The sequence below is a fragment of the Hippoglossus stenolepis genome, chromosome 21, assembly GCF_022539355.2.
Source record: "Hippoglossus stenolepis isolate QCI-W04-F060 chromosome 21, HSTE1.2, whole genome shotgun sequence".
Classification (NCBI taxonomy): domain Eukaryota; kingdom Metazoa; phylum Chordata; class Actinopteri; order Pleuronectiformes; family Pleuronectidae; genus Hippoglossus; species Hippoglossus stenolepis.
In genome coordinates, this window is record NC_061503.1 from 4,660,379 (window position 1) to 4,679,214 (window position 18,836).

Sequence of the window (18,836 nt, forward strand, 5' to 3'; positions counted from 1 at the left end):
GTAGCGCAATGCATTGTTACAATTTAAAGGAGTAGAAAGTAGAGATATTTGCTGATATATGTAGTGGTGTAAAGTGAAAAGTAAAGAAGTAAATAAATCTACTTGAGTAAAGTGCAGATTCATGTAAAATTTGCTTAACTAAGTCAATGTACTTCTTTCTATACCACCACTGCTAACCCCAACTTAACATGTCATGCTCCAAGTATTCAATGACATAAAAATAGTAATATACAGAACACAGAAACAGAAGGTTCTTAATTTAGAATGAAGTCCACTAACTTATGGGTCAAATAACAACTGCCAATAGAAAACCACCATATATGGAAAACTGAAACAACCAGTTTTATTCTTGAATATATGAAATATTCTAAAATAAAATAAAAACAACACGCAGTTGTAAAAAGGTCCCCACTGTGGCAGCAAAACCGCACCGCCCCTCCCTCCAGTTTTCTGTTGCACCGCCCCTCCCTGTGCTCTGAACTCACTGAACAAACACACCTAACGGCTGCTGCCGACGTCATTGCGCTTGCGCCTGTCCTAGCTCATGACGTTATTATTCCGCGACCAGACGTTTATGCGACTCCCACAGCGATGGCCAGCGGTAAAAAGAGCGCTCTCCTCTCCTCTTTGGCGGACTATGGGGACGACTCAGAGCCGGACTCAGACCCAGAACCAGAAGAGACTGGTACATTTTAATCATTTCAATGTTTCCAAGAATAGTTTGAAAAAACGCAGCTCAGAGTTTTATGAATCTCTCTGCGGAGCTTCGTGTGGTAGCTAACGAATAGCTAGCAGCTAGCAAACATAGCTAGTTTACGTATATACAATACTTGATTTTAGAGTAAGTGTAATGACGTTCGGTCTCATGGAGCTACTTCACCAGAGGCCAGTTTGTCCACAGTCTCTCGTTTGTAATGTTTAATGGCGCCTCCTTGATGTAAGACATTAAAGGTCTCAATCATTTCCCAAACTGTGCCAGGCCAAGCTAGTGCTGGACGATATGGTGCAAAATAATACTCTTCCTTATGAGCAGAGAACGACCAACACTTGATAAACAGCAAAAATAATTATAAGTGGATCAGTAATGTGATTACACAATACACAAGCATTTTAAGGATATATTTATTGGACCGTAGCTATAGATCAGAATTTTATTGTTATAGTTATTGATATTGTTTTATTGCCCAGCCTTAGCCAACACTGATGTTAAAAGTCACAGAAGTTTAAAAACACGCTTGCTAAGTTCTCCACAAGATAAGTTTTCATTCTAGACAATGGGGTCTGTTAGCAAAATAAAATTTAAAAAAGTTGCTTCCACTGAAGAGCGCTGCCAGCTTGAACGGTTGTTTTGACACAGATATTTCTGGTGTTGGACACTTGATGCTGTTGCCAACACAATTAAATGTAACCCAAGTTGGAGCATCTTAAAAATCCTGTTCAAGCAATTTTTAAGATGTGTGGTTTTCACTGAATTATAAAGTGCACTTTAATCCAATATTTCAACATACACAATCCATTTGCAAGTGATTCTTATATTGCTTCTTTCAAATACAGGGCAATAAAATTGGAAATAAATAAATAATAAAATTCACATAAAATAGTCTGTTGAGTGGATGGGTGGCACACTGATGCCTGACTGAACTTTATGTCAGTGAGACAACTTTTTTTCAAATCCCATTACTGGACTTGATGCATATTTATAATTTTTGTCCAGCAAATTTTGTATCATTGTCTGTAGGTTTGTTTATATTTATAGGCAATGTTTTTAATATATCTCCAAACAGGTTGTTTGCTGTTCATGAAAAAGACAAATCGGTTAAAGTAATAATATCTAGGGCACAGTAAGTGGTGTAACAAAGATCAACAATTAAATCTGCGTGTTAAATCAACATATTATTTAATGAACATGATATTCCCAAATTTTTGAATGGAGTGTAGCGTTGTGTCTTTGTGAACGGACTGTCACGGTAATGTGGGGCTGGCATACGTTAAAGCTACTGTTTACTGAACTAAGACTTTGATCTCATCTTTTCATTTTAGTACCAGCTGCCACTGTTTTCCCCTTGTAGCTTTTATTCTGTGTACTGTCCCTGCACCTCTTTCATTTCTTCCTGTCCATCACCAGGGGGTCATGCAGTGGGTCTGGTGTACGGCTACGGTGATGATGATCTGAACCGGACTGAGGATATAGAAGACAAGATCTCTAGAGATGAAGACAGCAGAGAGAGCAACTCGGTCAGTATTGCAGTTGTGAATTCTCTTCTCTGAGTTTTATTGTTACTCACCACTAAGTGATACAAAGCGATTGCGGGTCAGGTGTCAGAGAATATGATGGGATACTTTGACATGTTGATGATGCACAGAATCCTTATGGACCTCTGGGGGCGCTGAAAGGATCGTATCAATTCTTATCAATGAAGCCTGTACTGTTCAAAAAAACCAAAGCAATATGAGGGGATGCCCTCTTAAAAGTAGATATGTGTAAAACTGGATTTAGCAGCAACAACAATACAAAAGAGATGCATGTAGCGTGTGACAGAATAAGTGAACATACTCTTACACCATTTACGGACATCTGAGAAGGACATACTCGTGTATATACTGGACTATATAGTGATTTTTGAGTGATTACGGACACAGCCCAATAAACTATTACTATCAAGAATCATTTTAAACAGTACAGAGGGATTCTACAGATGACAGCCACAGTCGAGTGCTCAAAACAAATGTCAGACTCAGGTGTTGCCTGCAGCACGTCACATGCCAGAGAGTCACAAAGATGAACAGAGGTAACAGCTGCTGTTGCAACTTACATATTCAAAGACACTTTTCCAATTTACACAGTGGAGAAACAGCATTTTCTTGAATCTCTGCTGATTGGTATATGAACCATTTATCCATTGAATTTACAGAAAATGTGCCGGTATCACATGTATAGCTACATCGGGACATTTTGGTCATATCACGCTGCCCTTACCGTATGACTCATTACATCATCATAACTATTGTAAATGTGTCTGGGTTGGTGCTCTAAATGCAAATTAGACATAAGAGCTTCATTTAACATGGATTAGCCAAATCATTTCATCATCTATGTGTCAGTATTATACAAATACAATATTTGCAGTTTATAACGTGTCCAGAAAAAAGAAACAACTACAGTATATGAATGACACAGGACAGTGGAGCGTATAGTTTATATGTAGTCCATCTTATCTATGTACAGATCAGCTATGCAGCATTAACCTGTGGCCTCAGATATTACAATAAGAGTTCCATCAACATATCTTTGACACAGTGACAACACAAAATAAGCAGGTTACATTTCACCAAGGAAGTTACACTTCTGTTTTATCGGTGGATGTTACAGTGACATTTTCTTTTCTTGTCACAGGAGACGGTACATAATTTAAGAGCCTAAATGATTTATTGGTTAGCAGATAAAATCGTCTGATACATCTTTGAAAGGATTACAGCAATTGCCGAACAATGCCAAACTTTAGTTTTACAGACTGAACAATGCAGAAAAGATGTAAATTTATTTTTACGTTTTTTTACGTTATTTTTATGTTTTCTGAATTTAAGTTCTATATATTTCTATTCGTGGGTTTTTAAATAATGAACTTTACAGTTCAAATATCAAACCTCATTTACATTTCTTTGCCAGATAGGTGGAATAAAAACATCTTAGGAATTATTCCCAACTGTTTTTATACTATTGAATGGCTGATATGATTTGCTCCCTAATATTGGCCTCCAAATATCATACATTACTGATGTGTTTGTCATTATACGAAAAATGATGTGTGCCTGTTTTTCATAAAAATGTTTCCTCATCCTGATATAATTTAAAATACCATTAGAAATGTGTCCATCTTGGCCCACAAAATCACATTAGAAGAGAATGTAGTACTAGAATTGGTATAGCCCATGGAAAGGGCTTAACTTTCTGGCAGTCAATTGTTGGGTGCCTCTTGTCATCTGGTTTGTTCTGCTGCTTGGTGCCTTCCTCCTAGTCCTCTGTCCTCTTGGTCCTCTCAGTCTATAACCCTGTGCATTTTTGTTTTTATAGGAAATGGAAGAATCTGACGAGGGGAGGGAGCCAGAGGAAGTTGAGGTATTTGAACACCCACCTGGTGACATGGGATGGATTGGATTTGGAAATGGATCAAGTCTGCTTTATTTCTTATTTGTTTTGTAACTAACCAAGTGAGCGGCTGGCCGGCACTGTTAAATCTGTCACAACATGCAGTGAAGACTCATGTTCACTAGATGGCGCTGTGGTGTCATGAATGCCTGTTTGAATAACAAATGATAAGCTTCATGTAGATGAGACCGGGTCAGTGACTCGAAGGATTCATCTTCATGTGTCGTAAAGCTCTTCTGAACTGAAGAGCTGGACCCACAGTGTTGTTTGTCAGAGCACACTGCTTGGAGCTGCACAGTTGTACCTTACTAACCCCACCGTGTGTGTTTAAAGCTGTGTGAGCTGGACAGCATGCCAGCTTGCCGCTGTGTTGTTTGGCACAGGTCACAGAGGCGAGAGTGAGTCACAAAATGAACATTAGAGAATGCCTGCTTTGTCTGTGGCTTTGTTTTACAGCTGGTCTTTGATTGATTTTAATCTGATAAACTTTATCTGTTCAGTACGGCATGACGTGGACATTACAGTTCCGACAAAGTAAGGATCCGATGATGTGGCAATCGTAATACTGTGCGTCAGATGTGAGATTAAGACCACTGCATTTACCACCATTATTCCCATGTTGAAGAAACACTATTCCCAGAAAGGTCTTAGTAAACAGAAATATTGAATGTTGTTTTAATGTCTTTTATTTTATTTTTTTCAGCCCTCAGAGGTACACTGACATACGTCATTCACACAGCACATATTCTAACCTGTAGCAGCAGAAGACTGCTGTTTAGTCTTGTGTTAACATTAAGTCTTCTCTTTCTTTGTCTTTTCGCTTATCAGAATCTTTATTCCAGATTTATTGGTTGGCTGATATGAACCTTTCACAGATATATCTGAATTAGCACTTACATTTGCCGATATGCTCAGCCTATTGGCTTGAAAACGTTCCCGTCCATCCATTATCTATCTATACTGCTTAACCTCTTAGGGTTATGGGGGAGCTGGAGCAGATCACAGCTGACTTTGGGGCGAGAAGCCGGTTAAACCCTGTACAGGTCGCCAGTGTATTTTATGCTAAACCTTTTTACAGAATAAACAATGCAGAAAAGATGTGCATTTAGGCTTACGTTTTGTAATTTACAAAGTTTATTGTTTACCTAAAATATCAAGCCACAATTATTTTTCTTTGTCATGAGGGTTTGATAACATCATCTTTAGAAATCATCGCCATTTTTTAAACTACATACTGTATATCGGATGACATTTTGGTATTGGACATTTTTCAGTCTCCATATCTGCCGGGCTCTAGTTTTGATACAGCGCTTCCTGAGGGAGGAACGACTGTAAACGTAATTTCTCAGGTTTCAGAACAGTGAGAAACGACTGTTCATTTCCAGAAATGCTGATTTCTAAGAGGTTAGTATAGATGCTGCCATAAGCATCAGTTAACTCGGAACTAGAGTATTTCTTCACTTGAAAGAAAAGCATGGTTGAATCCACTTATTGTAAGTCGCATTGGATAAAAGTGTCAGCTAAATAATATGTAATGTATGTAAAAGAGCAAAGAAGAGCACCGACTGATGCTTTTCTCTATGGAACACAAGTTTTTCTCTTGCCTCGCGAGCAGTTTCAGCAACTGTGATAGTCAGATGGTTCATCCAATCACGTTTGAAAGCTCCTGCCCTTTTGTGAACAGTTTCCAATGAGGCCTCCCCCAGATGGTTCTGTGTAACAGACCATCTGGCATGTCAGGTTTGATTACTAGTCCATGAAAGTGCTGATAATTTTAGTGATCGCCCGATCCTGTTCTAGCACCATCATAAGGTCACAATTTAAATCAATGAGTTAGTTTATGACCAAGTACCTGAAAACCTAACAACATTCCCACAGCTGTAATTTGTATTTACCACTGATTGTTATCATGCTAACATGTTAATCTAAGATGGTGAAAATGTTAAACAAAAAACATGAGCATGTTATGGTTCACATTTAGAGCGAACTTACATTCACATAGCTAAACTAGCATAGGTGTAGATTTTAAGCCTTGTTTCAGCAAGACCAGTTTTTTGTTCTGGATTGAAAGGCAGAGGAGGCACCTCAATCATGATATACATTTAATTTAGCTGACGCTTTTATCCAAAGCGACTTACAGTAAGTGCATTCAACCATGAGGGTACAAACCCAGAACAACAAGAATCAAGAAAGTACAATTTCTTCAAGAAAGCCAAACTACAAAGTGCTATAGGTAAGTGCCATGTAAGTGCTACTAAATTGTTAGTTTAAACTTTATTCAAGGTATAGTCGGAAGAGGTGTGTTTTTAGTTTGCGGCGGAGATGTATAGACTTTCTGCTGTCCTGATGTCATTGGGGAGCTCGTTCCACCATTTAGGAGCCAGGACAGCAAATAGTCGTGATTTTGTTGAGTGGTTAGCTCGCAGTGAGGGAGCAACAAGCCGATTGGCAGATGCAGAACGGAGTGAACGGGCTGGGGTGTAACGTTTGACCATGTCCTGGATGGACCCGATCCGTTCGCAGCATGGTACGCAAGTACTTATGTTTTGAAACGGATGCGGGCAGCCACCGGTAACCAGTGAAGGGAGCGGAGTAGTGTGAGTGAATTTAGGTAGGTTAAAAAACAGTCGAGCTGCTGCATTCTGGATGAGCTGCAGAGGTCGGATGGCACAAGCAGATAGACCTGCCAGGAGCGAGTTACAATAGTCTAGGTGTGAGATGACCAGGGCCTGGACTAGAACCTGTGCCGCCTTCTGAGTGAGAAGGGGGCGTAGTCTCCTGATGTTGTGCCGCATTAATCTACAGGAACGTGTTGTTGCAGTAATGTTGGCAGTAAGGGAGAGTTTACTGTTGAGTGTCACACCCAGGTTCCTAACAGTCTGGGTGGGGGCTAACACGGAGTTGTCAAAGGTAATGGTCAGGTCGTGGGTGGGAGAGCCTTTCCCTGGAAGGAAAAGTAGTTCAGTCTTGTCAAGGTTAATTATTAGGTGGTGTGCAGACATCCACTGAGAGATGTCAGTCAGACAGGCAGAGATTTTCAGCGATCAAAAGCTCCAGAGCAAATGGACCTGGAGGTGATTTGGTCAAAAGCATTCAACATGTTTAGCCACTAGAGGGTGACCTATTACTTCTAGATAAACAGTGCATTTGGTAACCATTCAGTTCGGTCCAAATTAAATGATTGGTTGTGTTTCTTACAGTCCTCTGAGGGCCACAGACCCTAGCTCTTTTCTTTTTTCTTAATGGCTTTTGGCACATGAAGAGAATTTCAACAAACAAGATAAAAATGTTTTGGAAACAACTTACCCAGCTTACCTTTAACATCAGTTTTCTTAAGCTATTTTGACAGCATTCTTTTTGTTTAATCCTTCCTAATGTTGTTGGGTTTTGCTAAAATCAGCTTGGACTTTGAACTTAGCGGCTAAATAAAAATTCTCTATTCAGCATAACCTTGAAGACACTGCTTCAGTGCTGCAGGTTTTTTGTGACCTCTGACTTTCCTGTGGAGGGGCCAAATGGGAAAGAAATGTCAGATGTGGGATCAGTGAAATGATAGATGTGATCATGGGCTCCGTCTCAAACAGTAGGTACTTTTTTTGTCTTGGATTTTTGCCAGCAGTTTGGGCTGTGATTCCACGGCATTCTGTCCTCCGCCCCCTCCTCCTTGCGATTTCAGGACAATTCTTTGGTGTGCCCGTGCGGTTGCTAGGTGACGACGTGGTTCCTGTGAATAAGGACACTGTTCGTGTGTGCTGAACCTGTGTTATGCCCACAGTGCTGGCACAACAGGCGGCATATTTTAGAGGTTGTACATGACTCCTCCTGCTGGGTCAGGGCCTTCACTGGAAACTGCCTGGATTTACTGTTCTGGTTTCTTTGCCTCTTAGAATATATTCTCCTGTCGGCCTCTGTTCTGTGTTTGCACTCTGTCCCATTCACATCTGTGATTTGTAGGTTCCTGCTACTAACGGAATTAACTTTTTTTCCCAGCTCTACAGTTCTAAAGCAATTCACCTCATCAACCCACTTGTAACTAACAAACACTGCCCAAGCTGAGAACATGGTTCAAAACAACATCTACCACTGGTGCTGTTCATGTTTCCCTCAACTGAGGATTAACGGTTTGATTCTCCTCTCTAGACTTAAATATCATGTGTGTCTCTCTGTCTCCCTCCTCCCTCTTGTGTTTTTTATACAGATCTCAGAAGCAGAAAGAAAGGACCCCAATGAGCTTGTTGGTGAGTTCACACCATAGACTGTATATAAAGGTTCACACATGCGAACACACACACACACACTTTGAGCATTTTTTAAAGGATGAAGCTAGCACTTGTTGAAATCAAAACATCCACACAATTGATTGTTCCTTTTAACAAGAATCATGTTTGTATCAAAGCTATATCTTCCCTTCCTTGTCTGTGGCCAATAACTATTTAAACCCTGAGCCACACTATTGCATGTGCTGACATGGTCATTTATCAAAATGAAGATGAGCACTGCGTCTACTTTGAGTTAATTCCACATTTACTGCATAGTCCACAAAGCTGTTTCAATGGTAACAAATGCTGATTATGAGGTATCTGCCGGGCAAAACCGCCTTTTAAAGGCATTGACAAATATTACAAATAATATCATATTAGTCTTTAAACAAGTCTTACTATTTTTCCTGTGTGCCATAACCAGTCATGTTCGTTCTAAAATGAACATTTAATCAGTTAAAGCATCCATCCATTTTCTACTGTTTATTCAGGTCCAGGTTTTGTTCATCCAAGAAGTGATTTGTCCAATATGATAATTGCTGTAATTGCATAGTGTTGTTGTCTATATGGTATTATGCACTGATAAAATTAGTTTAACTTAATTAACCCTGTGAAAAACCACTGTATTAATCCTCAGCTGAAAATAGTCCTCAGTAAATGCACTAATGACTCTTGTTTTAGTGACATTTACCAATAAAAATGCAGCACTCGGCTTTTTTGAGAAACAAAGCTTTTCTTAAAATGGAACTTGAGGCTGCCTAAGTGTTTAAGACAGGGTGGTCACAGAGTATTGGTTCTAACTTTTTTGACAATGATAAAACATGTATTCACGTATAATAAGACACATTGATAGTTGGATAGGATGTAAGAATCCGGCTTTGACTAATCATCGTGTCAGCCGGTAGTAGGTGCAGTGACTTGGTGAATCACTAACTTGCACCAGGTGACTTATATAAACCTGGCCAGCATGAGACTGACAGGTGGGTTATGAACTCAGTGGTTAATGAGTAACACTGTGTTGGTGTGTGTGAGCATCCGACCAGACAGGAAATGACTGATACAGGGAGTGGCGTTTTATACACCAGTCGGTTGGACCATAAACTTTTCACACTGAAGGTTTCCTGTCTGCTGTTGGTTTATATGGGCCTGTAGTTGTATGCAGATGATACACCGCAGCACTCATCCTCATTACCTTCGCCAAAGAGGTTATTACCTCTGCCGGAGAGGTTATGTTTTCATCCTTGTGTTTGTTAGCAAGATTATGCACAGACTATTGGACAGATTACCATGAAACTTGGTGGAAGAACGTGGTATGGGTTAGGGAAGAACCCATCCAATTTTGGTGTGGATCCAGACCCGGGGATGGATTTATCATATTTACATTTTCAGTAGCTAAGAGAACTTGATGGATCCTGTCCACAGATTAGCTCCCGCTCACCATAACCACCAGTGTACTACAGTAGCAGAGTGTGACTCATACTCTGGGCCTGGACACTTGACATTCCTGCAGCGGAGCTCGTCTCCTCTGTGTTGTCTGTCAGTAAATGTCACAGTGCGTCTGGCAAAAGGCCTCCTGTCAGCGGGCTGAAGACCCCTCTTTGTCCGTTTACTGAAGGGACGGACTGTCTGTCCAGAAAGATCCTCAGGGCACAGATTGTGACTTTCTGTCTGTTTTTCGGGAAGTCAGATGGTAATTTCGATGCCGAGTATAATCTTTTCTCTGTTTGTTGTTCCCATGTTCCTCTCGACTGTGCTGCTCTTAGTATATGAGAATATTCATCACACATCGAGCTGAATGACAAACAGGGATATTTATTACACATACAGTGATGTATTCAGTGTCACTGTGGAGGCTACAGACTTTGTTTTGGTGTTTAAATTAGAGTTTTTCCAACAAGGCAACAAACTTATCAAGTAAACCTCTTGTTGTTTGGGGCAGATTAGCAGGCTTCCACAATCCCAAGCTACTACTTGATGCATGTGACTCATCAGACTTGTCTTGTCAGGTTTTTCTGATTGTTGGAGCTCCATCAGTATTTCCTGTGTACTGAACCAACTAGTTGTTACATGACCATTTGTTATCCATGTAAATGTAGAGCTGCTTATGTTTGCCTTGTCAGTATATACCAGCATCGTATCGACACACACACACACACACACTCACTTCAAAGTTCAGCTCTGGCACAGTCCCACAGGCGGGGGGTTAGTTCACTGTGCATCAGTGACATTTATGTCAACAGAAATAGTTTAGCCCGAGCAGATGAACCAGAAGCCATACAACCTCTCGTTCTCTACAACGTCCCCCATAATTTCTAGTTACTGATCAAAAAATAAGTAAACATTACAAATCTGACCAGACATTTAATGTAAACTTTGACCACTTGACACAGCATAGAGGTGGAGTCTGCTCTACCAGTGTACTGTCAAAATTTGTACCCCACAGGTATATTCTGCTTATGTTATATAACAGGAATAAATTTAGAAACCTCTACATGTATGATCTTAACAACAAGATGATTTTGAGATGTACTATATTGAAGTATAATATAATATTCTAATATACTGTAAATAATTTAGAAATCTGTTCCTATCAGATTATATTAGTGTTTTCTGGAAGTTCAAGGTTTAAAACAATTGTAGTTGCTTATGTTAAGATTGCTGTAGTTAAAATGTTTGAGTTTTTCATTGCTCTTTTAAAACCATTTGAAGAATCCTGAAGTAAAAATGTGTATGTATATAAAGTATTGGCTTGAGTACAGTTTTGAATTTTCTATAAGTTTGTTGCCTAAAAAACTGGTCAGGTCATGACGCTGAGGTTTAATACCTGTCTTTAGTTATGGGTTTATTGAAATTTGTTCTGAGAAATATTGGAAATCATCATAACATCAAGTGAAAGAAGTCGACGCAGTTGAAGAAGTTTCAGAGATTATTACTGTGGAATTTTCCTCTTTAATGTTTTGAAAGAAGAAGTGTTCAGCAGAACATATCCTTCACCAGTCCAGTCAAGTTTTTACTTGTAGATGATCAGCTCAGTATGTCGGCAGGCTCAAGCTCCTGATTTGTGCGTTTTTACACATGCGCACACACAGCAAACAGCTTGCAGTGCTAATGATTGACAGCCCTGGTAGACTCTAAGGACTATCTGTCTGATTGGGATGTAGAGTGACACTGAAGAATTCCTGGCCAGAAGTCAGGGAAATCACAGAGAGCCAAGTCAAGCAGAGAGAGCAAAACAAGTAAGGGAGGGAGGAGGGGAGAGGAGCCTCCCTTCTCCTCACAAGCCCTGACAACAGCCACTCCCTGCCCTGCCCAGAACATGCACTCCTCATACCACTCTGCCCTATAAAACCCACCGGCACACACAAACTCGGGCTGTTATGAATAACAGAATGCTCAGGAATTCACCCACAATGTTTCCCTAACACACGGGGAACATTTCTTTAATTAACCAAAGTTTTCTCCAGTGCATACTCATATCCCACCTTCCCTCTGATATACCATGTGATAATCCAAACCCTGGAGAACAGTGGCTTCTTACGCAAACCTTATTCTGCAGGTATAGACATGCAAAAAGAGACTGAGATAAGAATCAGACAAAGGGGACTCATGTTTATGTTTTTGTCTTCCTGGCAGCTCTTTTCTCAGAGAAGGTGAGGAACATGTCACCAGATGAGATCAGGATCCCCCCTGAGCCCCCCGGACGCTGCTCGAGCCAACTCCAGGTAGACAATCCTCCACTGCCATGTGATTATTCAACCAAATGACTTCAAAGTTTTACTCTCAGCAGCACACTATCTACTGCTGCTGTCATATTGTGTATACAGTTGGGATATATCTACAATTACATCTGCTAATCTGACCAGTGAGGAGGGTTTGAGGACAGACGTAGCTTGGGTTGCGTCCAAGGCTACATCCATACTACTACATTTTCAAACTAAAACGATCTCTGTCCCCATACCGGTTTTAAACCCTGTCCATACTAAAATGCCCCATCTTGCAAATCCATACACCACTAATGTACACTGGGCAAGCATATCTCGGTGTAAACAGGAAGGCATGTGTGTCCCGGTGTACAAGGGAATTGTTGCAGTAATCAGTTGTATCATTGTAAAATTTAGATATTAACTGCACAACAGCTGTTCACAAAGACATCAGAGTCAGCAACGCTTGTAATTACAATAATCATGTTTTACAGTTGTATCCATTTTTAGTTGATGTGTTTTTAACTGGAAACGTAGTTGTTCAGATGTAGCCTCAGAGCATGAGCCTGCTTGCACAGTATTGGGTCATTTTAAGCTCTGGATAAACCCTTTCCAGTAAGTAAATTCATCCCACCAGAAGATAAAGACTTGTCCTTGTCTCCCTAAAGGAGCACATAGGTTTCATAAGCAGATGAACAGTCCGAACCCGCCCCTTTTGGCACACGCACAACATTCTAGAGCTTGGGGTCCAAGGTCAAGAGTTAAAAATGCAAGTTTTCAGGCCTCACTTAGAGACTTGTCATCATGGTGGCGGTGCAGTCGAAATAACCTGTTCCACCACGCCAAGTGAATAATGAAGAAGTTTCACTTGTTCCCTCTGGGCTTCAAAAATGCATTCCAGTGGTGGCGTAAATCCTCAGACTCGCCCCTGTAATTAAAACAGCACACAGTGTCATCTTCTCTCAGTTTACTTTCACAATCACGGCTCCCTTTCTCTCTCTCTTTCTCTCTCTCTCTCACGGCCCTGTTGCTGTTTATTTGGTGCGGTTAACTGCAGCCAGGTTTGTTCTGAGAGGAGCTGAGGCAGGTCGGGGCACACAGCTGACTAAGTGAACAGCTCAGCATTTTCCCTGCCGGGCTCACACCCCCACCACCTCCACCCACCCCACCTTTCAGTTGAACAACTTATGATTCACCTTACCAGAACTGTCTGGATATCCCTGCCCTCGGGTTACGCAGGAGCAGGAGCAGGAGCATGTGTACGCTTAGGAGGCAATTTGATTAGAATTAGCAAGGATTATATTCTTACAGTTCCTGCCATTTCACTGCATTTTTGTGAACAAGTAGCTTTTGCAATCAAGCCGTGATCTCCGGATCAGAATATGCCCCTAGACTATTCCTTCAACTGCATTTGTCATTTTTCTCTCAAGAAAAGAACAAGGACTTCATGAAAACCGGATTTTAATTAGAGCCCAACCTATAAATCGGTTTGCTGATAAACTGTAGGTATGAGCCTTTCAGAGGCATATCAGTGTTGCTGTTTATGACTGCTGCTATGCAATCTGTTACAGACTAAACCATGCAGAAAGATGTGCATTTATTTTTACATTATACATATAAAAAAAACTGTCAGAACAAATGGGTCTGGACTTTCTCTAGAGTTTGCCTTTCACATATGAACAACGTAGGAGAGTTTTTTGCATCTGCCGTGTGTTGTAAATGTCATCAACACGCCCACTCACTCACTCGGTGAAGAAACTCTGCAAAATGTCAGCTCAGACATTCAAGAAAGTCCCTTTTTAAAAGCAGCGTTTCCTTCTCTTATCTTCATCCAGGCCTCATTTATCACCCCCCTGGTTACATCTGCAAGCTCCCTGTGGCCTCATTGAACCTGGTTGTCAAATGTTTCCTCAAGGGTTTCAGGACCTTTATGTGCAATGGCCCCTTTCCCACTCAACTCTCACTGATCATATACAGTGTGTGTGTGTATATATACATATAGGTTTTGTTTATGTGATGACACTGACTGCATGTCCTGCCAAATGTGGAGGAAGCTGAGTCATTGCAGAGGTGTTGGTCTTCCCACGCTGATGTTTGACCTGCTGACGGTTCATGGCCTCCATCGATTTGTTATGTGTCGAAACAGGAGAAGATCCACAAGCTGTACGAGAGGAAGCTCCATGGAGATTTTGACACAAACAACCACATCCAGAAAAAGAAAGAATTCAGAAACCCAAGGTATGCTTTCACAGTCAGAGGTCGCACCCAAGCCAACACACACACACACACACACACACACACACTGAGCGCTATTTACACATGATACCAGATGTGCTTAAACAAACGTATTTGTTTTCTCTGCCCACAAATGCAAATAAGCAACAAGTGTTTTCAAGTGTCTTATCAGGTTTAATTCTCTTATCTCTTTTCAGTATTTACGAGAAGCTCATTCAGTTCTGCGCCATAGATGAACTTGGAACCAACTACCCTAAAGATATGTTTGATCCCCATGGCTGGTCAGAAGACTCTTATTACGAAGCTCTAGGTACAACAGTGTTATATTATTCCACACAGTTCTCTCTCATCCCAGCTTTACACCCATACACACCATGTCTTTTTAATTTTTTCTTTCAGCTAAAGCCCAGAAAGTGGAAATGGACAAACTGGAGAAAGCCAAGAAGGAGCGGACCAAGGTGAGATGAGCAGCGAAGACAAGCCTGCTGACTGTTCTCTTTTTTTTTTTTTCTGCGTCAGGAGGGCAAGTCTCCACCAGCTTATTTTCTGCTTTACGTCCTTCATCAGACGCACGCAGGAATCAGTGCTGCCAAGTTCTGCTCTCGTGTCAGCAGGGCGAGCCCAGCGCAGCTTTACAGCTCAGCCATGCCCCTTCGGGTTGAATCTTTCGTTGGCAGCGCCCTGCTTTTGCCATTTTCTGTTTGAAATAATCAATCCGAGATAAATATCTTGTCAGTGCTGGGAGAGCTGATGGGTGTCTGTTAAAAACTTGCACAAATGTTCCGAAAACAACGTGAGCTGCATTGTTGAAAAGTGGACTTGAATGAACATGTACAGGAGCTGTTCTTGTTCTCCACTGTGAAATGCAGTCATTGGTATGCAGGCTACAGTAATGCAGTAAGATGTGAGAATGAAACCAGACAAAGTCATTTTGTTCCCCTCACTTGACAGATACTGCCGACGTTCCCTTGAGCAAAACACATAGATCGTTCGGTGGAGCTTCTCAGCATTCTGTTGGGGTTGTAGGTTAAAAACTTTGACACATCAAAGAGCAGCAGGAAGTTATTTGTGTATACAAGTGTCTAATGTTGTGTGTGTTTGATAGATTGAGTTTGTCACGGGGACTAAAAAGGGCACCAACCCCTCCAACTCGGCAGCGTCCACCACCAGCAACACCAGCACCACCACAGCCACAGGTAAACATCCACCACTGCAGCACCTCTCAGACGTTATCATTATACTGTACATGTCAGTTTTTACATGTTTAGATTAGCCCCCAGCTCAGTGACGGCTAACTATCCCCCTTGGCATAGTTGGTTTAAAATCTTTCTGTATAACATTAAATATCCATGAATTATTTGGCAACACTCAAAACATGTATGATTTATTTTTAGTTTAATGATAAAAAAAACTTTCTTCATCAAGACTTTCATCAAGCAGCAAAAGCAAGAGAGTCGACAGCGAGCATCACATTTAGATTTAGATGTAATGAACTGAGATTGGTCCACAGAAATACAGCATCAGTGAGATTGGCTTTTCACTACCGAGCTCTGCCCAATTGAAACCACAGAAAAAACAGCAGATATATCATGTGAAGTAACGGATTGTGTTCACATGGGACTACACAATAACAATCTGTTGAATTTGTTTTCAGAGCTTTTGAGCAGCCAATCAGGCAACTGCAAAATGAGTTTAAAGACTTTAAAGAATATTTAGTTTTTTTGCAGATTTTGCTGTTTCACTGTGGTGCCTCAAGTGTCAAATATCATTTGAGTATTGGACCTCTATAAATAAATGCCAGATAACTATGATTAAATTTGACACATAAAGGCAATATACACTCTGCAGAATATAGATTAGGTTGTAGTAGATTACAGTTAGGTGGCATTGTGGATGTGGCTGTGCGTTGTGTTGTATTACAGTTAGAGCCAATATGCACCAGAATGAAAACCTTTATTCTACATAATTATAAAATCTATGCAATTATGTTTACATTTTACATAAAAGTGTTACCCCCCCCAGCAGTGGTATCGGCATCAGCCCCCAAAATCCATATTGGTCAGCCTCTTGTTACGGTAGTACTCTACTTGAGCTTCAACGATCGTGTTGAATCTATAAATTGTCTAGTATTGTTTGTAGACATGTCCTATCGCTAACAGGATTCCTCTTCCCTTTCTTTTGGCACATTGCTTCATGTCTTGGTACAACTTGTAGACCAGTGGAATTTAGCACCTCGCCTGCATGCATGTGTATGTTCGTCCAGCACAAGACAAACCTAAAACACGTCACAACTAGTTGTCAAAAGCTCCACGGTGCCACTCGAGTAAAGCCAGGAGGCCTTTCCTGCCGGTCTCTCTCACTGAGTCTCCTCTTGTCAACAGACGCCCAGAAGAGGAAAAGCAAGTGGGACTCTGCGATCCCTGTGACCCTGGCCCAGCCCACCCTCATCACCACCACCACCGCAACCCTGCCTGCCGTCGTCTCCGTGACAACCACTGCTAGCGGCACCAAAACCACCGTCATCTCTGCCGTGGGCACCATCCTGAAGAAAGCAAAGCAGTGAACGACAAGTGGGCAGTCTGTACGAGTGACTCGAAGCTGGAAGACGTACGCTATCCTTCGCTCGTTATATATATATATATGTGGAAAAGATGCAGAGCGAGGGCAAACGGACTGAGGGACACTTGGTGTACCATTTTTTTTTTTTAGAACAAACCTACAAACACACTCTGCTACACTTGGACAAAGACTTAACTGCCTTCTATCTCTGGGAATTTATCTGCACTATCGTATCATACAGCCAAATTCACAGTTTGGTGAGAAAACTCAAAAGACCCTCTGAATATATGGAAGGTGATGCAGGCAGATCTAATGCTGATAAAACATGTGTGTTATTCTTTTTCTGATATGTCGGCAACAGTTGTTTGTCTAAATATGAAGGGGACTAAAACGGAAGAAGGGTTCCAAACAGACGAGCTAGAAATATCTGAGCTGTTTTTTTATTTTTATATCCATGATTCTGGTGCAGTATTTTAATGCCACCTTTAGCAGTTAGCTCAACATGTGCATCGGTTTTGTTTTTCATCATCAGCATATTCTCCTGGCTCTGTAAGATTTTTTACACTTGTACATATGTGTTGATAAGGTGAATAAATGGATCAGATGTTGCCTTTTCAGTTGGATTATTGTCTTATTATATTCTTGTTTTTTTTTTTATTGGATCACAAAGAGGTTGGGCAGTTTTTCTATTTAGCTGCTATTAAAATTGACCTTCCCTCTTGTTTACTGTTACAAGCTGCAGATCATTTTTCAGAACCTTTCACACTGCAGCATAGTAACGCTGGGTGCAGTCTTTTAACTAAACACTGGAAATATGCAGAGATGACTTCTTTGTTGTACTTGAATCTGAATTTATCCACTTCGTATTTTAATCATCCAAAACTGCAGGATAATTAAATTCAGAGACTGCTGTGATGTCCCCAATCTATACAAGCTAGCAGAATTATTTTTATATGCTTGTTTTTTACTGGGATGGTTCGGTTCCGTCGGTCGATCTGTGTGATGCTGGGCTCTGTTCAGCACAAAGATCACAGATCTATAGAATATATATATATCAGCTGATCAGTCATCGTCATGGGACAAAAAATCTTTTGTGATTGCTGAACCCTCGTTTCCTCCTCAACCTTCCATTCGCATGCATCCATCACGCAGCATTGCGCACGAGTGTCACCGCAGTATTTATTTATTTAGAGCAATCAGACCAATTACTTCACATCAGTGGATCCTAACCTCTTTATTTTTTGTGAGTGATCTCTGTGTGCTCTGTGCTCTCTGTGCACCTGATGGCACAGTCACATTCGCTGCAGTGATTTTACACGCACTCGTCCTTGATGATACACGCACAATGTTAGAAGATATTATTAAAAGCTACTAATGACTCAGCTCTGCAACTCTGCTGTTTAATGGTATCTGAACGTAATTTGCTGTAAGTTGTTTTTATATCTTTTGCAATTGAAGGTTGTTATGGAACAGTTTTGTCGCGTGAGCACAAATAATGTTGGTTTTAATGTAAATGATGAAGTGGATTAATAATCTGCTTCAGTTCAACACCTCACGTCTGCATCGCCATTTTCACGTCTCCAAAATGTTCGTACGCATGGCACAGTGTTAGTGTGGAAGTGCGCACATTCTCCCGTCAGGTTGTTTTTATAAATCCCAGCGTTTGTGTGAGAATTGACGTACGCAAGTTTCAGGCCCCGTTTTGTCTGTACGCAACAGTTATAAATGAGGCCCCTGCTCTGTATTTGGGAAACAAAGAAAGCTGGATGACCTGAACACCACAACACTGTTTCAGCCAATTATTAAAGTAATGGTGTTCGTGCTCATGCACAGGTTGGGGGGGAGGGGGGCGGGAGTGAAAACTTTGAATCATAAACGGCACTTCCCATAGTAACGTCCTAAACAGCATATGGTAACTATGCTAATCCAACGTGT

At 41.0% G+C, this 18,836-nt stretch overlaps 1 protein-coding gene across 2 annotated transcripts; it reads left to right on the forward strand.

Moving 5' to 3' along the window:
* Positions 1-535: 535 nt before the first annotated feature.
* LOC118100909 (SAP30 binding protein) lies at positions 536-17,518 on the forward strand. Of its 2 annotated transcripts, none has more exons than XM_047338389.1 (10): positions 536-685; positions 2,126-2,235; positions 4,073-4,117; positions 8,346-8,385; positions 12,040-12,128; positions 14,254-14,345; positions 14,540-14,652; positions 14,742-14,800; positions 15,448-15,538; positions 16,557-16,698. In XM_047338389.1, exons 1-10 carry the CDS (start codon positions 592-594, stop codon positions 16,619-16,621), a joined length of 798 nt encoding a protein of 265 aa, XP_047194345.1. In that variant the 5' UTR covers positions 536-591; the 3' UTR covers positions 16,622-16,698. The 2 variants fall into 2 exon arrangements, with proteins under 2 accessions (XP_047194345.1, XP_035002334.2); XM_035146443.2 differs by lacking the exon at positions 16,557-16,698 and adding an exon at positions 16,724-17,518 and having other exon boundaries at positions 537-685.
* The last annotated feature ends 1,318 nt before the right edge of the window (positions 17,519-18,836 follow it).